Genomic DNA, 27,687 nt, shown 5'->3' with positions numbered 1-27,687 from the left:
GGCCCATTAGTGGATAATGGTGATCTAACCCAGGGGGAAGTAAATCCAGCCGTCTGGGATGGGTGGAGGAGGCTGGAGCCGAGGCACTAATCCTGGGATCTCGCAGTCGGGCACCGGCAGGTAGGGAGATGAACTGTGGAAGGGCGCTGGATCCTCACGTGGAGGATAACACAGAGCAGGCTGGGACGTTCTCTCTCAACATCTGTGGGACAACCACAAGGTCAGCAGGGACGTGCTGGGCCATTTCTCTTTCCCCATTACCCTCCTTGCACAGGTGACAAGTGATAATCCAGAATAATTCTCACTGGCAACACCAAAGTAAAGAGTGAACTTAGGGGTGGGCATTTGGCCTAGCAGCTTGGATGCTATTCGGGACCCCCACATTCCATATGAGAGTGTCTGGGTTCGAGACTCAGCTCCATTTACCAATCCCAGTTTGCTGCTGATGCACACCCTGGGGGGCAGCAGGTGATGGCTCAAGTGCATGGGTCCCCGCCACTCACGTGGAAGACCCACAGCATGTTCCTAGCTTCTGGTTTTGGCCTGGCCCAGTCCCAGCTCTCGCAGGCGTGTGGGGCAGTGAATCAAGAGGTGGGAGCTCTGTTTGTCTCTCAAATAAATACTATAAACATTTAGAAAAAGAATGAAATTAAGAAGCAGCTCTTGAAACTGTGGGGTTTTTTGTCCCTTTACTCAAGGGGCCCGTCCTCCCTGAAACGTAGACTGTGCAGAGGGGGTGACGGGACCTCTCGGTTTCTAGAACACTAAGGCTCTGAATGATTCCAACGATCCTCCCAGGCTAGTTTACTAAGAACCAAAGAGGAAGTCGCAGTAGAATAATAACCGTGACTCACGGCCCCAGCGGAATGGACTCCATGTCTGCAGACTTGGCTCCAAACTGGAGGCAAGAAGAGAGCTGAGCGCAGGGTCTGGGAGCACCCGCAGGCTGCTCCCGAGGACTAGATGCATGTCTGGGGTGCTGCTCAGCACAGAGCCGATCCCGAGTACAGGCAGGGGCCGTGGGCCTGGGTCTGCGTGACTTCACGCCATGCAGTGTGCTGGGCAGCTTAGGACAGCACTGGGTCTGGGGACATTGCTTGGACACTGCAGCTGGTTGGTCACGCTGGTATTTTGGTTATGAGCTTGGGTGAAATGGAAGGCAGAGAGGATGCACACAGAAGACAAGCGCTGCTTTGGGGCTGCTTTTTGGGGCTGCTTTTTCAAACCGACCCCCTCCCCACTCCACCCTGGCATAGTGTCTGAGCAGTGGAGGGCGGGGAGGGGCAGCGCGATGGGGCTGAGCGCCCTCCTTTGGCTGGAAGAAGTGGAGACTTCAGAACGCGGCAGTTTTCACATGCACCTGCCTGTCCCCGATTCTCCAGATGATGCAGACGCAGGAGTTCCTTTTGCCAGCAAAGCTAGACAAGGAAGCCAAATGATATTTTTGATGTTTGATGGCAGTCTGCAGTTCCTGTTGACACACTTTAAAATCACGGAGGGCGACCATCTGCTGCCTCCTTGATGATCACCGAGAAGCGTGGGCTGCACAGACAGAGGACTTGCTCCTGACCATTCACAAACAACCACCCAAGGGCTCTGCCCAAAACGGCACAAAGGAGAAAGAGACGCCCTCGCCGATTACAAAGGGAGACTGCCGGGCACAGATAAAGGGGGAGGTGCTCAGAGGCACAGGGCGCTGGCTGATCTGAGCTTCCCCCAGCCTCATCTCCGTCCCCAGGCAGAGGCAGGGAGCTGCCCAAGGGTGGGAGTGGGAGAAATCAGCCTCCTTCCCTCCCCCAAAAGAGTTGTAATCTTAAAAGAGGGATGAAGAGTATGAAACGGTGATTTGGAGTCTCTTTTCTGTTCATTTCAACCTTTGGCTTTCCTAGGATGGAGCTGGGTGTGCTACACGGTCCGGCTCGGCCTCCTGACAAGTCTGAGCGCTCGCTCCCCTGCCCCCGCTATTCATCTGGGCCCCAAGCTGCACCGTGGCTCAGCAGATAGACAAAGCGGTCCCTCCCAGAAATGCTGGTGCAGCCTGAGCCGTGGGCGGCAGAATACAAATGAGGACGCTTTTCTGTCTGGTGACTCAAGTGTCCCCGCCTGGACTCTGGGGAGCCTGGCAGCAAAGCAGCACAGGTCAGGCATGCAGCCATCAGCTCAGCAGGGTGGCCCCACCGACCTGGCTGTGGGTAGAGCCTTCTGTGGGGGGGAGGGGGAGGCAGGGGGGAGCCCCTGGGCCTCCCTCCCAACAACTCCCACAGGGGACAAGGGGCACCCGGGGCCCAGGGGCGTGGCATGGTCATTTGATGGAGGCACCAGGAGCTTAAGTGGGGAATGAACAGTTTCCTGCTCCTCACTTGAAACAAAGGCTCACACTGCACAGGGTTTGCCTGTCGTCAGAGGATGGTTTGCTTCTCTAGCATGGGAAGAATTAGATTAAATTCAATAATTAAAAGGTTCTCTCTCCCCCACACCCCCTTCTCTCTCCTGACATTTTGCTGTTCAGGTCACAGCGCACTGTGCGGGAATGGTGATGCCGCTGTTGACAGAGAGAACACGAAGCATGTGCTGGCGGGGGCAGGGGGAGGGCATCTCCGTGCCGAGATCAGCCTTGATCTGCCACCGGATTACAGGGGCCTCAGAGGCGGCTGCTGAATAATTCTGCAGGAGCCCTTGAGCTGCAAAGCTGGCGTTCCCGTGCCTGGTAATCCCCAGCCGTTGTAATACAAAGGGAGGACAGGAGTTGAACTCAGTTCTGATTGCAAAATTCAGAATCGGAAGGAAACGGGGACCCACTGCTTCCTGCCTGTGTTTGTCAACCTCACTGCCTGCTTGTTTGTGTTAAATGGCTACTGTGCATTTTGAATCCAAAATCTGATTATATTTAATTAGCACAGGCATCTGGGATTTCTAATACACAAAGAGTTATTAAAGTAACAAATCTTTCTAAAATATGTTCGCCATGAAAGAATGTGTTAATTTATTCGGCAACAATTTTTTAACATGAAATAATTAACATGAAAACTGCAACAATTATGAATTCTTCGTAGTCTAATTTATACGTGAATTTTCCTCCAGACAATAATCTATTCAATTTAAGCCTTCAATACGGGGAGCATTTGAACAGACCCATTTTTCTTCTTCTATTTAATGCACAAGCCTAAACTTACAGCAGTCTCACAGGAAGAGCCCCATGCCCCTCAGTGTACCTATGTCCCAAAGACCCACAGGTGACACTGTCTTGACATCTGCTTCCCCGTCGTTAATTCAGAACTAAAAAACAAGCAAAGACACCATCCCAGACTACAGAGTAACTCGCGTCTTTGTGATGACTCAAATCAGGAGAGAGGATTCTAGGGGCGGGCCCTCTGTGTGGGAGGAGCCCCGATGCGAGCAGGCCAGGGCGGGACTCTCGTGTGTGTGTGTGTGTGTGTGTGTGCATGTACACGCGAGAGACAAGCATGGCTGTTATACCCATTGGCTCACCATCACCACCACTACCACCAACTGCAACTGACAGCTCAGCATTTGCTTTGTGCTCTCTGTTCCCAGGGAAGCCAGGCAGCAATTCTATGCTGCAGGGAACTATTATTACTTCCAGAGGAGGGGAAAAAAAAAGCTCAGAGAGGCTATGCGACTTGTCTAAGGTCTCACAGCAGACTGGCAGCGATGCTACAATTCACGCCAAGATACTCTGATTCTTTGGTTTGTGCTCTTACCCAGTCAATCCAAGCCCTGCCATGGCTGGAAGGGGTGGGGGCGGGGCATTTGAGAAGAAGGGGAGGTCTGACTCTCTAAAATGACACACAACAAAGCGCGGTGGGGAGGAGCTGGAAGGAGTGCGTCACACAGAGAGCTTCTGCCGGTCTTCCTCCTTACCACTCACAACCAGCCTCGAGGCAGCCAACACCAGCCCCATTCTGCAGATGGAAAAACTGAGGCTCAGCATAGGGCAGAGTGGGAACACAACAGAGGCCTGTCCAGCTCCACAGCCTCTGTTCCCATCCCCCCAAATACAATCTCAGGGCCCGTGCCATGGCATAACAGGTAAAGCTGCTGCTTGTGGTGCTGGCATCCCATATGGACACAGGTTCAAGTCCCGGCTGCTCCTCCTCCGGTTGAGCTCCCTGCTAATGGGCCCGGGAAAGCAGCAGATGGCTCAAGTGCACCCATGCGGGAGATCTTGCCGTGTGCAGGGAACGCCGAGGGCACTGGCAATCCTCTCCAGAGGCTCTTGCCGTCACAACAGAATGTGACTCTGAGAGAGAGCAGTGCACGGTGCTCAGACAGTGGGGAGCACGTCTGGGAAGCACACAGCGAGGCAACAGGGACCTCGGCTATTTCCACTGCTAGCAAACATACACATTACACACCTACTATGAGCCCCAGGCTCACAAGGGCTCTCTGCAGATGTTCAAGGCAAATCACCTCTACTGAGAAGGTGTTGAGGCTGGGTCCACAGATATTGGGAGAACTGCCACAACAGAGCTCACGCACATATGTGTGTATGTGCACACGTGTGCACCTGCTGCTATGTTCACACACATGCACAGCAGTCAGGGTTGACAAGAGGGCAACATAGGTAGCATGGAGGCAGAGAGGCAGGCAGACCTGGGAGAACCGGCCACGGTGACAGCAGATGCTTGACTTCCGGCTGCACCCAGGTGCAGGGTCCCTTGGGGGCATGTAGGTCACATCAGACTGGTGATGGTCCCGACGAACAGGCTGGCCCATGTGACAACGTAATGAAATTGGATTCTTTTTTTTCCCCCTCTTAAACTGTTGATTCTTTCTTTTGTATTGACTACTAATAGTCTTTCTCTGTAACAAAGTCTTTTAGGTATTAAAGACCTTTTTCCAGGGAAGTCTATGTCAAGCACAGAAAGCTGAGGTGATGACAGTGAGTTTAATATTTCATAGCCCTCAGGGTTTCTACAGACAGCCCATTGAAGTCACTAATGATGTGAGAGGGTTATTTGCGTTATCTCCACTTTACAGACAGTAAGAATGAGGCTCAGAAAGGTTAAGGACTGCTTAGGGACACTCAGTTTCTAAGCCAGAGAACTAGTTCCAGCCCAAGGCTCCTCCCTTCCCTCCCCAGGTCCCTTAGTAACTGTGAACCCTCCTTTTAAGGATAAGGCACAGAGCCTGCACCTGTCGACCCACGCTTGCCTTACGATGAACAGTCACATTCAGCGACACAGGGTCACGGCAGCTTGACTTGCAATGGGCCCGATGTGGAAACGACCCTACACGTCCACCAGCAGCAGGATGGGTAAACTGACACATCTGTACAATGGACGACTTGGCCACGACAAGGGGAAGGACCACTGTCACACGCCCAACACGGATGAATCCGCAGACGCAGCGAAGGGAAAGAAGCCAGACAAAAGAACAGCACTACATGGCTCACGTGCACAAGGCTTGTCTACAGGCCAAAGTAAGCTTTGGAGATGGAGGATGCCTGTGGGGGTGCAGAGTGACTGGGAGAGGGAAGGGGCTATTGTGGAGAGCTCCGGCAGCTTCTGTCTCTTCCCCTATGTGGTGCCTTCAGGGCCACGTGCATATCTGAAAGCTACTGGGTCACATACTTCACATTTGGTCACTGAACCATGCACTGCAATGGGCTTAAGGAAAAATCAGTGTCCACGAGAGTGGGCCATTCTTACACAGAAGCCAGGTCTCTCTGAGCCCGTTAGGGGCTGGTTTCAACGTTCACCAGTGCTGAGCTGCCTGGAAGCTGCTGAAGCTGAAACAACAGCCAGATGGGTGCCGGTGCTGTGGCATAGCAGGGAAAGCCACCGCCTGCAGTGCCAATATCCCACACGGGCGCTGGTTTGCATCTCGGCTGCTCCACTTCTGACCCAGCTCCCTGCTGATGCACCTGGGGAAAGCAGCAGGGGATGGCTCAAGTGCTTGGGTCCCAGCTCCTGTGTGGGAGACCTGGAGTAAGCTCTCGGCTTCAGTCTGGCCCAGCCCTGGCTGTTGTGGCCATTTGGGGAGTGAACCAGTGGGTGGAAGGTCTCTCTCTGCCTCTCCCTTTCTCTATAGCTCTGCCTGTCAAATAAATCAAATCAATCTTTTAAAAAAGAAAGTATGAGATGGAGCATCTCTACCACTGCCTTTTGCTGTGTGTGTAGGCGCAGTGGGGACTCCAGTCGGAGCGCAGCGAGTCTGGGCAAGGAAGGCTTGGCGACATGTCTGCCTGCGCTGCGCTCTTGGGAGACAGGTTGGGGTGAACGCACAGGGACAACTGGATGGACGGCAGGTCCCTGCATCCCATGGTTGTGGGGGTACAGGTTAGCTCTGCAGGAGGTCAAGGATGGAGGTGCAGTACTGGAGGAGGGTGTCAGTGGCACAGTAGGGAGGGCTGGGGGCAGAGCTGCAGCGGGGGGGGGGGGGGCGGCAGGGTGAGGGCACCGTAGCTGATGACTCTGGGCTTGTGCACACCAGTCCAGGCACCGCCAGCTCAACAAATCTAAAACCAAACCCACGCTCTGTCTCAGGAAATGAGGTCTTCACACTCACACATTCCGTCGTCAGCAACTCCATCCTCCCGCAGTGGACTACTTGCAGAATACCTTGGATTCCCGTCTCCCTGTCCCAGTGCCGTGTGAGCCTTTGACTGCATCCATTTTTGCACAGGGCAATCACAGTGGTAACAACTAACATCTACTTCCCACTCTCCATGAGCTGCTCATGTGCACCCTTCCACTTAATCCATGCAAAACTGCATGGATCAGGTAGCGTGCATTTTCCACTTTCACAGATGAGCAAACTCGCCCAAGGCCCCACCCTGGGAGGTGTTGTTTAGGACTATAAAGAACTATCTGATATAACTGAGGGGGATGTGCAGGTAATTTCTAGTTGCTTCTAGAAGGCTGTCGGTGGAGGCCCATACCTCATAGGCAGTGGCTGTGGTCTCGACCTCCACCCTTGTGTGGGGCTTCTGCTCCAGGAAACACAGGAAAGGACCGTAAACTGTAGCTCCAAATTCCAAATCTGCATGTATCCCGCCCACATCATCTCATCACCCGGGGAGGGAGGGTGATAAGACGTTTGAGTGCACCCTGAGATGGGAAACTCACAACTGTTTGGAAAACAACTGTCATTCACTGCCCTGCGATGTCTGTGTCTGGCACGTGTTTCTCAACACCGCCTGCGCTACCATAATCAAGATGCAGCCCGGCTGTGTCCTGTGGGTAACATAAAACCCAGCTCGCAAATGCGACCAGGCGCACGGACCAGCTGTCTGCAGGAGCCGCTTAATCCCCGGCAGGAACCTCGGCGCGCAGCTCGCATGCCATCTGCAGAGGACCCTGGCAGGCACGCAACGAGCCCTCTCTGCCCCATAAAGGGGCCGGGGCAGGCCAGGCCCTGGGGAAGAATTTTCTGCAAACAGCTGGGTTGTCCCAGCCCTGGAAAATGAAAGTCTTTCCAACCCTCGCACACATGTACAAGAGCAGGTGCCCCTCAGAGACGGTCCCACAAAGTAAAGGGAGAAGCTGACTGAGGATGAAGCCTTCCTTCTTGTATTTGCTGTTCTTTTAATCATTGTCTTGATGTGAGGCAGGCAGCACAGCTGATGTGGAGAAAGGCAAGAGGGCACCCAGATCTGGATTCAGATGTCAGTGCGACTCCCTCTGGGTCTCCCTCCCCGAGCCTGGTGCCTAGAAGGTGTCTTACAGATGCCGCGACCATCCCTCCCCTCTATACTGGGACCGCGTCTGCCTTTTATTCCCTTCTGAGATCCTGGGGCTCTAAGGCTTTTGTTTATTTCACCCAGGTCACTTATCTGGCTCCTCGCTGATTTCCTTGCAGAGTTTGATGTGGGTTTGATTCGGGAAAGGGAAGCGAGAAGGGAACCAGTTTGGAAGTGAGGTGAAGGACATGCAGAAGAGCAGGTGCAAGGCTGGACCTCTGACAGCTGTTCACACAGCACCTGGGGCGTGATGGTGCAGGGGAGGAAGCCGGCGGCCAGGCAATCAGGGCAGGAGAATGAGGAGGAGGGCTGGGCAGCCAGGGCACAAGGCAGCAGGCCTGGGACCCACTCCCCAGCAGCAGGTGGCCTGAGGGGAGGCTGGTGAGGGGCCCAGCCTGAGGGACTTCATCCCTGTGAGCGATGCCCAAGCTGAATACCCGGGCCCTGTCACCAGCATGTGCTGGCCCTGGTACTGCAACTTCCCACTGAGCGAAGGCTCAGGGGTCCACCCACAACCTCGAGAAGGGCAGAAAGGAATCCTGACCCACTCCCCACTCTCGCCCACCTGTGTCACGACCTTGCCCCCCGGGGTCTGAGGGGCTGGGATCTCACAGGCTCGCCTCGGCTGCTCAGACCTTCTCGGCTCACCTGGCCCCGAAATCACAGCCACATTCCTCTCTGGTTTGCTGGTGCCAGTCAGAGCAGCCGAGAGCCTTTGACTGGTTGGATGGTATGCCATCTGGCAGCGTGGTGTGTGTGTGTGTGTGTGTGTGTGTGTGTGTGTGAGTGTGACATGTGGGCATGCTCGCTGTATGGGCATTTGGCTCCCAGACAAGAACCACCACGTGTTGGGGGAAATTCAAATAGCTGAGCTGTCTGACCAAGATGTCATGTGGCATTTGGACAGTACCTGCACCGGCCAGGGTCTCAGTTTAACATTTCCTCTCATCACGCCAGACTGCTTGGAATGCTTCCTTTCTGAGAGTCAAATAAAAGGAAGGAAGAACTGGCATGAAATGAAAGCCTGGAAAGCAGGAGGTGGAGAAGGACGAGGAGGAGAAGGAAAACTCTGGGGCTGGCCACTAAGGAACTGGGTAGAGAGCGCCACCGTGTCATACGCTCCAGTCTTTACTGCTCAGCCTTGCTTGGAGTGCTCAGGCTCCAGCTAAAAGCAACAGCAAGGAAAGCTGCTCCCTTTCCCCTGATTACAAGCATCATACTCCACACAGCAGCCTGCATTCAACTGAAAACTGCCTACTGAACTCCACACGCTTACCTGGGGGCTGCTAGGTGGAGAGCCAGGGAGACAGAAAATGTCCCGAGAATACACCCCTGGGTCTGGTGATCTCACAGCACCAGAAAAGCTGTGCCTCAGAGTGGCTGCTGCTTTGGGGTGTTTTTTTGCTCAGAGGTTAATACCTACAAATTACTGCAGGTGGAGGGGGTGAGGAAGATGATCAGAGGAGGTGGGGCTTGTTGAGGGACCATGCTGCTGGCTTCCGTAGTCCTTTAGATCCTCTCTCCACCTTTCTTCCCCCTGCTCTAGGTCCACGGACACTCATCCATGGGCTCCTCTGAGCTCTGGCTTTCAGCTGGGCTTGGCAGGAGACCGGGAAGCAGGCCGCAGAGGCAGGTCAGTACTCACTCACTCCCCAGACCCTCCACCAGAGGTGGCCCTCTCAGCACTGCTGCCATTCTGACCTCCGGTGCCCATGTCCTACCCTCGCCTTCCTGGCCTCAATTCCACAGCTGTGACAAGCTCTGAGATACTGCACCTAAACTTGCTTGTATCCTTGCAAAGAGCTCCTTTCTAAATTCTTCAGTTTGAGGCTGCCTTCTATTTGCCGTGGGACTTTGCTTGAGTGATGAGCTACAACTTGACTGATCTGTTGGTTTCCACGACCTCTGCTTTCGCCAAAGCAGAGTACCCGGGCCTGCGTGCTGCGAGGACACTGGCACGAACCAAGAGGGTCACAGCAGTGGACATCCACTCCCCACGAAGCGACAGCTCGCCCATCTACAGAACACTATGGTCTCCCAAATGCACAGCTGTCAAATTCCTGCCACATCAAGGAGGAAAAACCCAGTGGAAAAGTGGCCTTTCAAATGTCGTCTCCGGGAAGGGAAGGACAGGGGTAGGGGGGCTGCCACAGCGAGCGGCTGTTCTCGAGGACGCCCCCGTCACTCAGGAACCCACCTTGTCGTGCTGTGTACTCGTTGTCTTCAATCAACCGGGCCAATCCGAAGTCGGCGATCTTGCATATGAGTCCATTGCCCACCAGAATGTTTGCTGACCGCAGGTCTCTGTGGATGTAATTCATGCGCTCAATGTAAGCCATTCCTGCAGCGACCTGTGGGAACACGGGGAAGAGAAGCCATGGGTCTGAGCTCAGGCCGTCGTGCCGCACTGGCCGCGCGAACCCAAGCACCAGCGCCTACCTGTGCCGCCATGTCCACCAGGTTTGGTAGCTTCAGGGCCCTTCCTTCTCCGTCTTTTAAGAAATCAAGTAAACTTCCTATGGACAAAACATAAAAGCATTTCAATCTGCTTTAAAGGACAAAAATCCCAACCGAGGCCTGTACTTGGTTTTCTTATTAGAAGCATGATTACGACAGTTGCATGGAATACTGCCATCCACACAAAAAGGCTTATATGAAAAAACAGCGGTGGAAAAACTTGTATGCGCTGGGAAGCAAGCGGAGGCTTTTGAAATGAGCAGCATTGATGCCATTTCTAAAGACAACAACGGCGATTTAATAGAAGTGGAAGCAACGGAACTCCATCTCCCTTTGTGTCATCAGGAGAACGCGAGAGGACCTGCACCACTTCTAGCTCACCTCCCAATCAGCTCTGCACAAAGGAGAAGGAGGTGGAGGAAATACGGCCCAGCTGGGTGGTCCGAAAACCAGGGCCAGCAGTTAACAGCATCACCCGGGAACTTGTTAAAAACACACACTCCCAGGTTCCATCTCAGGCTTGCACAGAAACTCTATAGTTAAGGACCTAACACAAGGTAAAGTTTGAGATTCACCAGCTTAGCTTGTTGACAGATTTTTAAGTCTGGGAACCATGGGTGGGGCAGGCGGCTCCTCCTTATTAGCTCACAGCCCGCCGAGCCCTAAACCAGACACGTGAAACAAAGCAGCTGCGGCTCGCAGCCTCGGCCGGCTCAGCGCTTACGCACGCCGAGGGGAGGTGCAAATAATCATATGCAGAGGCTGGAGGCTCGCGATGGTCATCAGTGATTTTTTTTTAAATGCTTTAATCACAAAATTATTTACAAAATAACCCTGGATACAAAGGACAAACAATCTGCCAGGAAAAAATTCCTTTTAAAAGAGTGTGGAAAGAAGAACTGCACGGGGCTCCTTGGAGGAGCAGTTCGTTGCCTTTTAAGGCTGTTTCTTGTTTGCTTCATCTGTTTTTCCAAAACAAAGTGATCTCTGGCCCCATCCCCAACAATGCTGGTTTGATTAGGATGACGGGGGGCGGGGGGAGGGTGTTGGGGGGGGTGAGAATATGAGAATAAAATGTGCTCTTTTAAAGCAACTCATTTCTTCATCGGATATTCAAGAGGAAGCCTGGAGAGAAAAGCAAAATGAAGTGATTGAGATTCAACTTAATCCAGAGACCAGTGCCGGATATGGTGCAGGCCTGCAGTAAGGGAATGGAACAAAAGCCACTGCTTTGGGGGCCGGCACTGTGGTGCAATGGGTTAATGCCCTGGCCTCAAGCGCCGGCATCCCATGAGTGTCGGTTTGAGACCGGGCTGCTTCACTTCCTGTCCAGCTCTCTGCTGGCCCGGCAAAGCAGTGGAAGATGGCCCAAGTCCTTGGGCCCCTACACTTGCATGGGAGACCCAGAAGACGCTCCTGGCTTCGGATTAGCGCAGCTCCGGCCGTTGAGGCCATTTGGGGAGTGAACCAGCGGATGGAAGACCTCTCTCTCTCTCTCTGCCTCTCCTCTCTGTAATTCTGACTTTCAAAAAAAAAAAAAAAAAAAAAAAAAGCTACCGCTTTCAAAACAACAGGCGACTATCACAGCCTGCTGCGCTGTGATATTAAAAGTGAACGCTGGGGTGAACACTGTGGCGCAGTGGGTAGAGCTGCCATCTGTGATGCCGGCATCCCATATGGGTGCTGGTTCAAGACCTGGCTGCTCCGCTTCTGATCCAGCTCCCTGCTAATGCACCTGGGAAAATCAGCGGAGGACAGCCCAAGCACTTGAGCCCCTGCCACCCACATGGGAGACCTGGAGGAAGCTTCTGGACTCTGGCTTTGCTTGGCTCAGTCCTGGCCATTGTGGCCATTTAGGGAGTGAACCAGCTGATGGAAGGTTCTCTCTGTCTCTGTAACTCTTTCAAATAAAATAAATGGATTTTTTTTTTTTTGTAATAAAAAGTGAATGCTCTAACTATGGTGAATTCCTGACACATGCGACATGCAAAATGTATGGCATTTCATGAGGATCTGGGGGACAAACGCAGGGTTATTCTGCCTTATAAACATTTTCATCAATAAGCACATGACTAGCGCCTCCTGATGGGGATACTCGACTCCGACAGAAATTCAGGACGAAAGCCAAGCGGGAGCTCCCCTGCCCTCCCTGATTCAAGCCCTGGAGTCCCCGTGCGGGGGAGCTGGGAGAGGTGCTGCCCAACCTTTGTTCATGTACTCGGTGACGATGTAGATGGGCTCCTCGGACACCACGGCGTACAGCTGCACCAGCTTGTCATGTTTCAGCTTCTTCATGATCTGCGCTTCCTCGAGGAACGACTCTGGGGACATCGTGCCTGGCTTGAGAGTCTTTATGGCTACTTTTGTGTTTCCGTTCCAGGTACCTACAGACACCCCATAAGATTAAGTCAAACCAAAGGGCCTCTTTGGATGGGTGTGAAGAGTTCAAAGCCATCAGGTGCTTTTTGTTTCCAAAAGTCAACTGCAAGGACTCTGTCAAGTAGTTAAGAGGAAAACTGTGTTCATGTATGGCCAGGGCTAGATTCAGATTAATAATTCGTTTCATTTTTTCCCCTTATTTCAGTTTATAGCACTGTCTTTTTTGGGCTCAGTCACATGTCACAAAATTATACCAAAGGCTCTGGACTCTTCTTTATAATGATGGAAGTCCAGGAGCTGGCCGGCCAACAGAAGAAATGAGATGACGTACGCTCCATTTTTTGCAGTGTGCCATTTTTAAAAACCATGGCCACACTCTGAGGATACCTGGGGATTACCTCTAGACTTCCAGGCATCTGCAGTGGGCGAGTTACCTGACGGAGTCCTTCAGCAGTTGACGTAAGCGTGCTGATGAGCATGGGCAAGGAGCTGGCAGGCTGCTTGCCGGTGCTTCAGCCAGGTCAGGTGCAGACCTCGGTTTACTGATGGTCAGCCTCAAGAGAACAACGCCTTCTAGCAGGGACACTGGGACAATTACATGAGCTAGGAGGGGCAAAGATAGCTAAGCTTCCCATGCGACAAACAGTCGAGTAGGGGCTGGCACTATGGCATGGAGGGTTAAGCTGCTGCCTGCAGTGCCAGCATCCCATACTTGGCACCGGTTCGTGTCCCAGCTGCTCCACTTCCAACCCAGCCCTCTGCTAGTGTGCCTGGGAAAGCAGTGCAAGATGGCTCAAGTGTTTGGCCCCTGCCACCCACGTGGGAGACCCAGATGGATCTCCTGGTTCCTGGCTTTGGCCTGATCCAGCCATCTGGGGAATGAACCAGTAGATGAAAGAGTCTTTCTCTGTAGCTCTTTCAAATAAATAAATATATCTTAAAAAAAAAAAAAAAAGTCTAGCAGACCCACAGGCAGGCCTGGCTTTAGATCTGACTGTTCTCAGTTAGCTCATCTGTAAAACACAAGAGTGACCCTGGATTACCTTATGAGTCTATTTCAGCTCCCTAATCAAATAAAACAAAACAAATAAAACTCGATTCTAAGTGTATCCCACTATTAGTCCTATGACTTTGAAGAACAGCTTTCTAAAGGGAAAAGAAAAATCTGCTAATTTAGATTGTTATTTTCTATTTGAAAAAGATGGGTTTAAATTAAATTTTATATTCTACATATTTAATTACAGAATTTAGAAATTCTGTAAATTGGAGCAATTCTTGTTATCCTATAAAAAATGGTTCACATAATTACAAAGTATATGAATTCACAAAAATACATACAAAGGAACAGTGCTTTAAATATGAGTTCATGTAAGTCTCATAAAGTATCTACCAAATGTAAATGGGAAATTTGACAATTTCTAAGTGTTTTTTGCTATTTAATTGTTTGCAGCCCAAAATTTTAAATACGAGATATTCTCTCTAATAACAACCTGGTTAATTACGTAGGCATTCATCCCGATTCTGAAGGCTATGTTGTTTTTTGTTTAGTGGGAAACAAAAAATCATCTTAATGGTATGTGAAATGATTTAAAGTTAGTAAAGACTGGAAATAATTTTTTTTGCTAGGGTACAATTCTTCCAGATTGCGGGAGTGATTTGATTTAAATCCTTAGGACCCACAACTTCAATTATAAATTGGCTGGATGAGACGGAAGAAGGTCTAATAAATATATGTCACAATACTGGAGATGAAGTCAAGATAGGCAGAATAATGTGGATTATTTATTGTAATAGCTAACATATCCCTGTTTACACAGGCGTATGTCTGAGTGTCTATCCATCCACCTATCTGTATAGTACCTACCACTTGCTCGGCTTTGCTTAACTCTTGAACTTTGTGTAACCCTATTACCTTTTCACTACAGGTCTACACAAAGCAGGCTGACCTCTATCGTTTTCATGGACTCGAAGAAAGGAGGAATGAGGATACACAGCATCAATATTGTCTTACTCACTGATGGTTTTTTGGGGGACCTAAGTTTCTGTATTAAGCAAAGCTATAACTGACCCAAAAGGGGTTGTAAGAGCAATTTCACGAGTCCAGTGCAGTCAGTCTTATCAATGACAACCAAATAAAGAGAAATGTAGCTACTGAACATCCGTTATCTGCAAGGGCCTGCAAACACATTACCCTATGTAATCCTCACAAGTATCACTCTAGTTTTACAGATGAGAGAACCAAGGCTCAGAGAGGTTAAATAGGCCTCTTGTCCATGGTAAGCTAATGAGGACTCAAACCCAGGCCCACCGAGAAAGAGCCCACAGTCTTTGTCTACAGCTGCCGGCACAGTGTCTTACCTTCCCACTCTGAGGCAGAGAGATACCAGATTTGTAATACTTGGGCTCCTGCCCTGTGGGTACCTTAATTAACCCCATGAAGGAGGCCAGGTGAACACAGCCAGGTCCCCGCTATATTCTGAAAGTCTGGATGGCCTGCACAGTCTAGTTATCCGCTTAGATGTCTCTGTCTCCAGGGCTGTGCAGGGATTTTTGTTCAGAACCATCCTAACTGGCTTCGCGATGCAGCCAAAGCAAAATGTGCCCTCTGCCTTACCAAGCCACACTTCAGCGAAACACCCCTGACCCAGCTTCTTCTCCAGACACAATGAGTGACGTGCCACTTCCCATGCATCCTTAGCCAATCCAGAAGTTTGTGGGGTACAACTCGATGCAATCATAGTTAAGTTAAAACACAAACCATCAGCTTTCTCTATGGGAAAGGGAATTAACAAAGAAAACACAGTCCTTATAATCCATAATCATGCATGCACTAGGAAAGATGGAAGGTGACTTGCCCTTTAGGGCGACATTCAGCAAATACCGCAGTGGGAAATGAAGGGCAAGCCATCTTAGGCTGGCTGCAACCTTCCTGGTACCCTTCACCGGTTTAAGGATTGAGAGTTTGTGTGACAGCACAAGTTGAGCCATCTGTCAATCCTTCCCACGTACTACCTCTTTTCTAGAGATTTCAGAATTCTTTAAATGAAAATTGAAACGATTATTGCCCGATGTGAGTGAGTTGAGCTTTTCACCTTCCATCTTTGCTGTTTGGGATGCCCCAAACCAGACAGCTAACGTAAGAGAGTAATCGAGTCTCAGCATACCCATCCATACTTCCCCAAACTGCCCATTTCCCAGTCTCTTGATCAACTGCAGGGATTCTCGAGGGATTTCCCAGACATCTTTGGTTTTGACAGACAGATCGGTAAGCCTTGGCATCCCTTTGTGACAGGGCACTACTAGGCGGCAGCACAGACCTGCGGCTCTCTCTGACGGAGCAGGGGCGGCGGCAGGAGAGGGAGAGAAGAGCAAAACACATGTAACAACAACAGTGACAGCACAGGCGCCAACTCCCAGGGGGCTCGGGTGGCGGCACAGTCAGGTGCCACACACGCGGAGACACAGCCCCGGGAGCTGGGACAGCGGATACCCCACAGCTGCCCTCCTCCGCACCCCCGCTCACACATAAGCGCACACACAGACTGTTCTGGTTTCTGCACTCAGTAAGAAAAACGGTGTCAAGCTCAATGTCACAGGTGTCGAAAAGACTGGGACTGAAGAGTGTCAGGATGCCTGCCCCTTTCTCCTCCTCCATCCAGCTGAGCCAGGGCACCGTGGCGCCCCCTGGCTGGACTGTTTACAGCTGAAACTCTAGGACTGACTCTTACGAAGGACTACGGAGTGTGGGAAGCTGGCAGGGCTGAGGATCATGCCTGCCGGGGGACAAAGGACGTCTGGTTTCTCTAGCGATTTCTCTGGTGCTCTGACTGGCGCTGCTCTTGCAGCCACACGCTCCTGCCCGGCTTCTCTGATTTCCCCATGGCGTGGGGGGAGGAGGGGAGAGGGAGAGGAGAGGGAACCTTTGTAACAGTCTCCAATGTATAGCTTAGGAGTCTGGTTCGAAAGCAGAGGGAATGGAAACTAAGATTCGTAGAACGCTGCGCTTTATGAAAAAGCGGCAGAAAAAGTGATGATCACACCGGGGTTCCCAGGAGGATCCCCCCACCCCCACCCCAATATACCTTTCAGCATCTAGCACAGGAAAAGAGAAATTGACTAAATGCCAAGTTAAAAAATCAGTCAGGTGAGAAAAGGTAACAAAGAACAAGCAATGGGGAAGTGGTGGAAGCTGCGCTGAGCCTGGCTCGTGAGGGAGACAGTGGTCCCTCCCCTGCCCCCCATGCCCAGCTCCCCCACCCCTGGGACTCGGGGAGGTGCACACGCAGTGTTGCCTGTCTCTGGGAACTGGCTGGGGCCCACTTTTCACCCTTGGACCTGGGTTCTGAGATGCTTAGGCCGGAAATTATTTGTGTGTCGATGTTTCAAAGGCATTTTATTGTGTGTGAGAGAGAACAGGGAAGAGGGAAAGCCAATAAAGGAACAAATCTAACTCCAGATGGATTTTTCTTTTCTGAGATTAAAAAATGTCTATTGTTCCTCATATTCCTTCTCCCCTTCCAGCTTTACGATGTTATTAAGGTGCCCTTTCCAACACAATCTCTTCAGATGATCCAGGCCCTGGGGATCCTTCTGGTGTTTGGCTGTAATGAAATATATTTCACCGTTTGAAAACTCCCTGCCAACATGCAGGCATTTTGGGAGTATCACCGACGTGCAGGGAGATACTGTGCTTCATTTCCCCCCAAATAGTTCATCAGAATCCACATAAGCCATGTTAGCCAATGTCCCCAGCGATTTCTACTGCAAGTATTGTTAATTTTAGGCTCATTGTGCTTAAGATCAATAGCTGGGGCAATTCTCAATTCTGATGATCATTTCCAAAAAGGCTGCTTTTTTGTGCTAAAAAAATTATATCCACACATCTCTCATTGACCATGCACAGAGCACTGGTAGAGGTCAAGTTGAAGGTTATTTGGAATCCTGTTCTGAAGAACAATACAAAATGTATATAGGGGTCCCACAACTAACCACTAGGCTGAATGGGATACAGACCTATATCTAAACCACAGACCTGTCCCTAAACTCACGTATATAGGGATTACGGAATGGGATAGGCTTGCTACCCTAGGCAGGGAAATCATCACTTAACAATTACACATCAAATCATATTCTCTAATGAAATGTACAAATTGCACACCTAAACACCTAACAAACTTGGTGGCCTCATGGAGTTGGACTTAATTTAGCACAGGAGGTGGAACAGATGTCAGAGCTGTGGCTCACGAAAGTCTAAGCCTAGCTGGGAAGCAGAAGCATTGGTGGGGAGGTGGGACAGGTTGTGAGAGTCGCCTTGCCAGGAGGAGAGCAATACACAAGCTGCCACTCCCGCCGCAGTGCCCAGGGGAAAGTGGTGGCAGAAACACACTGTTCCCTGTAGGGTGCCCGCGCTCACGCCCTCCCTGCCACTCTTCCCTCTTCCTGCCACGGTTTCCGTTACAGGACAGCGAGGGGCAAATGGGACAAGGTAACTTGCAAAGATTTTAAGATGAAGACAAAAAAACCCAAATAACTTTAAAAATTTAACCCATTGCTTTCTGCTCGGGGCAACTAGAATGTTGTGGGATCTTTTGACAGACAAATGGAACTAATAATAGCAATGGCACAACAGCAGCAACCCAGCCACTCGGCCAAGCCCCACTGCTGGGAGCTGGCAGAGAAGGCGTTTCACGAATGGCTTCGTTCGTTTGTGAGACCTGGTGCCCCGCTCTCCCCCTCCGGGCCCTGTGCCTCCCCACCCCGCCCTGGCATCTGAGTGGTTAGCAGGTGGTCAGACTTGAGGTTACCTGAGTAATGCTGTACGAGCTGCTGAAGGGTTTCAAACTGGGCCCGGGTGGTGATGTAGTATCCACCATTGTCAAGCTTGCGGATTTTATAATGTTTGACATGGTCTCCTTTCATATCATCCCAATCACGGATAGAAAGTGAATAGGCACCTGGCAAATAGGCAAAGCATTAGCAGGTTCCATTATTCCGAGTATTTCCTTTGTTTGTTCGGTCTCATTGACTTGAATATTCTGATTAATAATTATCAAAGGTATACACAAACACTCACACACTCACACACACGTACAGAGCATCTGCCCTCAGCAACTGGAAGAAGACACCTCTTGCTGTCCTGCAAATGTCAGAGGATGTTAGCAATAAAATGAGTTGGCCCTTGAGACTGAATCCTTCCTGGATATCCTTCCTGGATATTGCCTTAAATTACTCGGTGCCCTTGCATTGCCTAAAAGGGCAGAGTCGCAGCTATCGAAGGCAAGATCCAGAGAAGCCCAAGTATTCCCCAGCAAGCGTGGTTCCTTCAGCCCCTTCCTGGGGGCACTGTGGGAGACGGGGACGGCATGCTCCATGGAAACTGAAGGACTGCGTCTCTAGAAGCGAGATCTACACTTCTGCCTGACCACACTTCCTGGGGCGGGCAACCAGCGTCTGCTGGACCACACAGGAAACCACCATGCTTTCCCCCTTGACGCTGTCCACTCTTAGGGGCGCCAATGGGTTGCTAACCAATATAAAAGGGAGAGGAGTGACGAGAGCTCAGTTATTTAAAAAAAAAAAAAAGAAAGAGGAAAGCCAAAGTAACCTATACCACGGGTGCCTGAGGAATTCAGAGTTTCAGAAAGCCCTCACGCTAAAGGACTTCTGAGAACGCTAGGATCCTGTGTGCCAGAGGGGAAGTGAGGGTCTTGAGGCTCCCTGGTGCTTTTGGATTTGGCTGCGGTTGGCGAGCCTGAGGCGGGGAGGGGCCTGGAACCAGCACTGGCAGGGTGTGTGCCACCGTGGGGCCCTCGTCCAGTGGGGGCTGAGCCTCTCCTCTCTTGGACTGATCTGCAGGTGTGAAGGCCCCGCCAGCTTCTCCAACGCCCCAGCTTACCTTTGGTGGTTTCACTCTCGCGGATAAGAAAGGTACCTCTTGGGTTTCCAAAGGACAAAAGCTGCCGCTCTGCATCTTTCCGGCCCAGTTTTCCAAAGTACCACCTTTGGATGGGATCACAAGAAGGAGAGCGTTTGCCAGGGTCAGCTACACAGTGGGACCACCCGGCTTGGTGGCCCGAGAAGCCCCCTCGCCTCCGACCATGCCCGGAACCTCTCCCTGTTTGCTCCCTCCCCCGCCAAGCTCCATTCAGCTCTCTTCATTCAATCTGTTCTTGCTTCTATCCCTGATCCATCTCTTTCTTAAAAAACATAACAAAACAAAACAAAACCCAGATTTGAAATGTGGTTTGTTTCCCTTCCCTCCACAGACGACAGGGGTGGATTTGTGCTAAAACTGCCGCCTGCGTGCATGAGAAGGGAAACCACGACCTCGTTTTTAAATGGCAATTGCAGGAGACCCCTGATTCCTGAGCATAATCACACCCTGGGAAATGACAAAACATGGTGTTGGTTTATATAAAGAACATTAATCAGGTTTTTTTTTTTTTTTAAAGAACAGATAGATAATAAAGATATAAGAATATTTTAGTAACATCCTACCTATAGGAATTCTGGAAAAAAAAAAAAAAAAGGTCATATCTACCTACCCCTGATTTGACATGACTGCCACCCTTGGATGCTTGCTTTTATTTTCTCTTCCTATCCTGCAGGTGTAAGGACTGGGACGGCGAAAGGCATTCACTAAACACCTGGATTGTCATTTGTGGCGCAGCTGCAGGGCCTGGCTATCGTGCCCCTTTGAGATGTGGGCACGATGAACACGTCCTTAGAAATGACTTGGTGTTGCGAATATTGGAATATTCTCCCTGAACAAACGAACGTCACCCCTGTGCCACTTTAGGAGGCATCACCTGAAGTCACCCCAGGACCTTCGTGATGCGGCTTTCACCTTCCCCCTGCACTCTCAAGCCCCAGCCAGTGCCTGGCAATTAGTTCTCATTTCAGCAGTAGGTGCTGAATGAGCAGCAGGTGCTCCAAGAACCCAAGGGAGGATTCTGGAGACTTCAATTGGAATCAGCGCACAGGAACTATTTTTAGAACATTTAACTGTGAAAGGATGCAGTTTCTAAAACGAAGCTTCAATTCATTATACTGGAACATAGCTATTATGTGTTCACTGTCAAATTCTTTTGTGAATGAAAGAGTTTCATTGAAGACAAGAAAAGACTGTATGTCAGCTCCTCGGTGACTTCTACAGGTACCAAAATGTGAGACAATCCCCAGTCTAGCACCAGCTGGCGTAAACAGCGTTACACCAATTATTTGTGAGAAATGACTTTCTGGCTTCATATCAATAACCCAATGAAAATGCTGTTTAAAACAATGAAGGGGCCGGCGTTGTGGCGTAGTGGGGAAAGCCACCACCAGCCACGCCAACATCCCATATGGGTGCTGATTAGAGCCTCGGCTGCTCTACTTCCGATCCAGCTCCCTGCTAATGCACTTGGGAAAGCAGCAGAGGATGGGCCAAGTGCTTGGGCCCCTGATACCCATGCGGGAGATCCAGATGAAGCTCTTAGCTTCGGGCTGGCCCAGTTTTGGCCATTGCAGCCATGTGGAGAGTGAGCCAGAAGATGTAAGATCTCTCTCTCCTTCTGTCTCCGTAACTTTAAGTAAATAAATCCTTAAAAAATAAATAAATAAAACAGTGGTGAAAAGGGAATTGTGAGAACCATGGACTGCATAAAAATACAAGTATCTGAAGATAATGATAATAAATTGCTTATATAAAATCACAAGTCTTATTTTAAAAATGTCTTATTCTTTAAAACAAAATACTTTTAAAATCGGGCACCATAGATACAAGTTAAATATGTGGCTGATAGATTCTGAGCTAAAAATTGAAGTAACGCTGCATTTTGGTGGTACTTTTTATTCTGAAGGAACACACAGATGTTTGCACATCTGTCCTCAAGTCAAAAGAGGAAGACCTTTATCACTGATGGTGAAAGGCACTTGCTGGGAGTAAAAAGCAGCTCGGAACCACTGAGTATCTGAGAGCGGGGATGAAAACAGAACTTCTTAGAGGAAATGCAAGGGAATTAGAGACGATCGAGAACACGCCAGTTGGGGGATTTGGCTGGGTGTGTGCCCTAATCCTCCTTGCAAGTGCTTAAACAAATCCACGGCAAAATTAAATATCAGAGCCAAAGTCAGGCTCAGTGACGGACTTTCCTAGGTTCTCTTTCTGGCAAGGCAGCTTCCCAAGGTGTCAGGGAGGGGCTCGCATCCCTCACTGGGGGCATTACAGCCCAGCCTCCCTTGCCTTGAGGTCGGAAGCCAGGGATGGCACCCAGGCCACCCTATATTGGCCTGTCAGTCCCCATCGACCAGAAAAAGGAACAACGGTTATCCTGGCAATTCCATCTGGGTCCCCGTGAGCCTCAACTGCTACCAGTTGGGTATCTGGGCCAGAAGACTGCCAGCCACTATTTACTGTGCACAAAACCAACTGGGACCCCAAATCAAAGGAAGGGCATGTTGGAAATCCATCACGATGGCTATTTCCCGAGTTGTGGGATACCCTGAGATGCTTTCCACCTTTCTGAATACATGCAGGGAGAAACCTTTGTCTAATCCTTTGTAATTATCTGCCCTTCTCAGCAGCTCTAAGGAGGCAGCCTGCAGGCTTAGCGACTTGGGGTGCCAATTATATGTGCCATAGCTCCAATTTCATTGTATTTCCAAGGTAATTTCTTTCATTGGTGATAAATTATATTGTGTTTTCATGGGCCTGGAAATAAACTTACCTTTCAAAGTAGAGTTAAATTTGTAAAAAAAAAAAGTGAGCAGACTTAAAGAAAAACATGAAGTTAACGATAGTACATAAGTCACAGACAGGGCAACACAGTACCAGGGAAACACAGCACCACCACAGTCTCTCAACCCTGAAGCACCCAAGTGGATTTTGTCTCCTTCCTGCATAAACTGAGGGCTGTGTGTGTGTGTCTGTGCCAAGTAACTTTCAAGGGAAGTAGTTAAGAGAAAATAGCAAAACATACTCTTCTGCCTGGATAGAGTCGACTGGAGCCACATAGTTGCTGGGAATGTAACCCGTCTCTCCCGTCGTCAGCGAGCGGGCTTCCCACCAGTCTCCTTCTCTGAAAAGAAAAGAGAGATCAATGAGTACGCTGACTGTGGTTCCAGACTTCACGCTGCTTCTGCGCCTGCATTCTCCAGCCTGGCTCCTTTTCTCTGAACTCCAACAGTGCTCCAGCCATGCCCGGCCCTGCCCCCAGGACCACTGCAAAGGACAAAGGATGCACAATCTGAGCTGAACCCATGGTTATCTCTTGCCTCATTTGTGATTAAGAATGCAGAACCAGGGGTTGGGCATTTAGCCTAATGTTTCAGACACCAGCATCCTACATCAGAGTGCCTGGGTTCAATTCATGGCTCTGGCTCCTGATTCCAGGTTCCTGCTAATGCAGACCCTGGGAGGTGGCAGGTGACGGCTCAAGTATGGAAGACCTGGATTGAGTTGATGGTTTTGGCCCTGGCTCAGCCTCAGCAGTTGGGGGGCATTTAAGGGAGTAAACCAATGGATGGAAGCTCTCTCTGGATATCTCTATGTTCCTCAAATAAATAACAGAAAAGCACAGAAGGATGGAGAGAAGAGAGGGGAGAAGAGAAAGGAGAGGGAAGGAGAGAAGAATGTAGGACCTGGCCACGAGAGGGCTCTTTTTTGAGGAGTGTCCCCAGTTTTGGACAGAGCTGAAAAGGCACCAGCTCCAGCCGACTTAAGAAAAGCACCAGGGTACCACAACAAGGTCCCAACCTGGGGGCTCTCAGCTTAAAGATAAAGAGCAAATATGACAGCTAAAGTTCGTATGCTCATGGGCACACAGGTATGGGATGAAGAGCAGGGGTGAGTGTGTGCTTTTTCCCACTGACAGCAGGGGGGTGGCAGGCTGTGACTGTGACCTTGATGGAGGTGGCCAGGGCCAGGTCGGGCAAAGGCCCTTGGGCAAATCACACCTCTGACTCCTGAGCACCAGACACTCTGTACCTTCTCATTCTCCTTTTTTTGGTGGTGGTGGTGGTGGTGGGGGGGTCCTTGGATGTAGCAAGAGAAACTCCAATGCTGTGGCTGGGCTCGGTGTCAAAGCTCATGGCCAGGGAAGACAAATGTGTTGGCTTTTAGCAGGGGGCAGAGGTCCCTCCCAGCCCTATTTCATCAGGCTGGGACTCACCAGCCCCCATGCCAAGCCTAAGCCTTCCCCCAGAGTCCCACTCTGGAGATGGGCTCAGAGCAAGTAAGCAGGGAGCAGTGGCTCGTAAGGCAATGGCATGAATGGCCAAAGACCAAGGGGTGCTGGCAGGTGCAGCTGTGGGAAGGCGATTGCTGGCATTAGTAATAGAAGAGCCCACAGAGAGCCAGGATTTGGGCTACTTGAAGGGGGTGGTGAGAGAAACACAAACACAGAGAGGGAGAGAGAGAGAGAGACTGGGGGGGAGGGGGGAAGGAGAGAGAGAGACAGAGAGAGAGAGACACTAGGGGGAAGGGGACGGGAGGGAGAGAATATCTTCCATGTACTGGCTCAACAGCCAGGGCTGGGCCAGGCAGAGGCCAGGAGGTCAAAACTCCACCCAGGTCTCCCACTGGGTAGCCGGGCCCACCATCTGCTGCCTCCCAGGATGCACAGTAGCAGGAAGCTGCACCGAAAGCTGCCTAGCCAGGACTGGGACCCAGGCACTCAGATATGGGATGCAGCTCTCCTAAGCCACAATTTAACGATCCAACATCTGCCCTCTGGCACATTTTTTTCCCAATGTATGTTCTCAATTCCTCAGTCTTTCCTTTCTACCTCATTAAAGGAGGGAGAGGATCATTCTTAACACTTACAAAGCCCTTTATTTGTGACCTTAAAGTTAACATCCAGATTTTATTATGAACTATTTATGTACACACACCCCTGTGAGTTCACCACCGGAGTGAAGAGCTGGAGTGTGACCAGTTGTGTGGAGTCCACACTGCTTGCTACTCCCCTACTGTAGGCATCGCCCTGCTTTTCCGGTGCAACTCAGAAAAGCAAAGATGTGAATACTTTAAGCTTGCACTTGTCTCACTCCTATGCCTCCCCCGCAAAGAGATACATGCAGCCCTTAAGTCTGCCTAGCAGAACACACGGCGGGATTTAATTTGTTTCTTCCAGATTTCAGTAAGTGGCTTTTGGAGATGCAATCTTCCCTTTAATATGGTGACAATCTTTCTTGCTCCACTAGATGGAGACATTTCATCATATTAAAAAAAAAAAAAACCAACAAGAAACAATACCCTTTATCTCTCTCCCCCACTCCCACCTCCCAACCTGGAAATGCCCCAAAATGGAGAGGAAAAAATTCAGTGTTTGTAGCAGACGCTTATTTTTCAATGCCAGACATGTCTGCTGAGTTAGTAGTTATTGAGTTAAATCATGATAAAGACCAGCATCAGTTTTAGGGAGCGGGGGTGGGACGCCAGGGTGGGGACGTATTTTGCTACTGGGAAAAACACCGGCTCATGTAGATGCCCTGGCATTAAGGAAGTCATTTTGAGTTCAAACTCAGCACCATCTATCTTGTTTGGGAATAGGCCCCCAAACAGAGCAGCCCAGGTTAGAATGCAACTAGCAGCTTGTCCTAAAGTCATGTGACAAGAATTCATGCTTTTCCTACAGGAACCCATTCATCACACAAGGGTTTTCAGTTACTCATGGGAAAGACACAAACCTTTGGTTCCTCCTTTTTTTCTGGGAACCCTAGGTCACCTTCTAAGGTGACCAACACCCAGTGGACTACAGTATGCAGTGAGGCTGGCACTGGGGGACAAGTGTCTGTGGAATCCATGGAGCCCCAGACCAGAAGTTCTGAGTCACCTGTGGATGAACACCACCTTCCACAGGGCACTCAGGCTGCCCGGGCGAGACAGCAGCTCTGCTATGCTGCCTCGTTTCTGGAGCTGTTGGGAGTAATTGTAAGCATTATTAAACCCACGCCTCCTCAAACTGATCTCCCCATTCCAGTCTTTCCATCAATTCTCACGTGGTAAGATTTCTTTTTCTTTTCTTTTCTTTTTTTTTTTTTTTTTTTGGACAGGCAGAGTGGACAGTGAGAGAGACAGACAGAGAGAAAGGTCTTCCTTTACCATTGGTTCACCCTCCAATGGCCACTGCGGCTGGTGCGCTGTGGCTGGCGCACTGTGCTGATCCGAAGGCAGGAGCCAGGTGCTTCTCCTGGTCTCCCATGGGGTGCAGGGCCCAAGCACTTGGGCCATCCTCCACTGCACTCCTGGGCCACAGCAGAGAACTGGCCTGGAAGAGGGGCAACAGGGACAGAATCCGGTGCCCCAACCGGGACTAGAACCTGGTGTGCCGGCACCGCAAGGCGGAGGATTAGCCTATTGAGCCGCGGTGCCGGCCGTTTGGTAAGATTTCTTAATTTTTCTTTTAACTGAGGCGTACTCATTGAACATATTTATGGAGCACAGTGGGCCACTGTAACACGTGTATACAGTCTGTGCCGAGCAATCGGGGTAATTAGCACTTCCATCTCCTCATCGTGTCTTCATGTTCAGAGCCTTGGAGTGCGTGTCTTCTAGCTCTTCACCAGGGATGTTAGGGGCTGGTGTGTTGCTCTGCGGTGCTAAAGAACTAGAACCGACTCCTCCCCTCTGTCCATGTTTTGGCGTCCACACTCTCGCTCCCTCCCCTCCCCGCCCTGCAAGACATTCTTTGTTATCTCAATGTGACTCAAACATCTGATCTAAAGTTGCTGGTTTAGAATGACTCTTTTTATTATTATTATTATTATTATTATTATTTGACAGATAGAGTTAGTGACGGAGAGAGAGAGAAAGGTCTTCCTTCCGTTGATTCACCCCCCAAATGGCCGCTACAGTCGGAGCTATGCTAATCCGAAGCCAGGAGCCAGGTGCTTCTTCCTGCTCTCCCACATGGGTGCAGGGCCCAAGTCCTTGGGCCATCCTCCACTGTCTTCTTGGGCCACAGCAGAGAGCTCGACTGGAAGAGGAGCTGCCGGGACTAGAACTGGCGCCCACATGGGATGCCGGTGCCGCAGGCGGAGGATTAACCAAGTGAGCCACAGTGCTGGCCCCTAGGATGGCTCTTATGTTTTGAAATATATAGCAGCTCTCCCTGTGCCTTTGATTTGAAGATGGATCACAAGAGCCAGTCCCCAACCCAAGGCTTACGGGCCCAAAGGGCCCTGATGGAGCCAGGAAGGGGCATGTGCCAACCTGGGTAAGCCTCAATCTGCTTGGCTGGGGAGCCTTTCCATCATGAATGTTGGATTCTTTCTAAACTTGGTCTCATCTCACTTCCATGGAGCACAGCTGTACAATGTTCACCAAGCGTTTGCGTGGGGCGCTAAGCCAGGACTACTTCTTTATCATAACAGAAAAGAACCCGGAAGGGGTCTCAGCTCGGCTCTCTGTTTAAAAACCTCTATTGTGTTCTACAGGGCCACTGCTTCCCGGTGGTGAAAGCAGGGAATCGGACGGAGGCTCTCACAGACTAGCAAAACGGGCTCCAGTGAAATCGCGTCCTAACACGGGACCCTGAGCCCTCACGGCAGCTGCACCTGCAGCCTCCGCCTGTGGGCACAGCTGTACTGTGAAACACAAAAGCCAGGCCCTGCGGCCTGCAGTTTCTGCCTCTAGACGGGGGAGGGCGTGGGAGGACACAGACTAGGAGGTGGGGCGGCTAGGCGGGGGAGAGCGGGGGAGGGGAGCCCCGCCATCTGCTGCTGTGTGCCGGCTTTGTTTCCCCATCACCGTTTTCCCTTCTCTGTTATTCCCCTTGACTTCAGGATGCTGGGTTCCCTTCACAATCCTCGTTTTTCTTTCCCATCACCTTGAACAAGGGCATGTAGGTGGCGCACAGGGTGAGGAACTCCACGGGCAAAAGGAAAAACATGAAGGCAAAAAGACCTCCGTGGGGTCCTCTTCTGGGAGGACAGTGTCCAGTGTCGGGTACTCAAAGGCTTCTGTGGGCACCAAAAGCCCTGCCTGCAGATCACAAGACGGAGGCTGCGATGCAGGGGAAAATGTTTCTGCAAAAGTTCAATCTGATGACACTGTAGAGCCTTGCCAGGCCCGCGAAGGGCGGAAGTCATGTACTTGACTTTGACGGGGGCTGACTTCCCAGGCAGGTCCATGTTCAGCGTGGAGAAGCCGGGGGAGCCGTGAG

At 50.7% G+C, this 27,687-nt stretch overlaps 1 protein-coding gene across 8 annotated transcripts in view; it reads right to left on the bottom strand.

The window, feature by feature from the left end:
* Positions 1 to 27,687, bottom strand: part of FYN (FYN proto-oncogene, Src family tyrosine kinase) — a 229,125-nt gene that overhangs the window by 23,918 nt on the left and 177,520 nt on the right. For 3 of the 8 annotated variants that reach the window (XM_008263382.5, XM_002714925.6, XM_089333785.1), the window contains 7 exons: positions 22,501 to 22,599; positions 19,437 to 19,540; positions 18,346 to 18,495; positions 15,706 to 15,870; positions 12,367 to 12,546; positions 10,145 to 10,221; positions 9,903 to 10,056 (listed from right to left, as the gene is read on the bottom strand). In XM_008263382.5, the coding sequence (XP_008261604.1) occupies positions 9,903 to 10,056; positions 10,145 to 10,221; positions 12,367 to 12,546; positions 15,706 to 15,870; positions 18,346 to 18,495; positions 19,437 to 19,540; positions 22,501 to 22,599 (929 nt within the window). Of the gene's footprint in view, positions 1 to 5,572; positions 5,934 to 8,501; positions 8,684 to 9,902; positions 10,057 to 10,144; positions 10,222 to 12,366; positions 12,547 to 15,155; positions 15,312 to 15,705; positions 15,871 to 18,345; positions 18,496 to 19,436; positions 19,541 to 22,500; positions 22,600 to 27,687 lie in introns of those variants that run through there. The other 5 variants (XM_002714927.6, XM_089333786.1, XM_089333787.1 and 2 more) reach the window with 3 other exon arrangements.

This window comes from Oryctolagus cuniculus, chromosome 5 (assembly GCF_051225735.1).
Source record: "Oryctolagus cuniculus isolate XC-2025 breed Fujian yellow rabbit chromosome 5, ASM5122573v1, whole genome shotgun sequence".
NCBI lineage: Eukaryota > Metazoa > Chordata > Mammalia > Lagomorpha > Leporidae > Oryctolagus > Oryctolagus cuniculus.
This window is presented reverse-complemented; position numbering and strand designations above follow the sequence as displayed.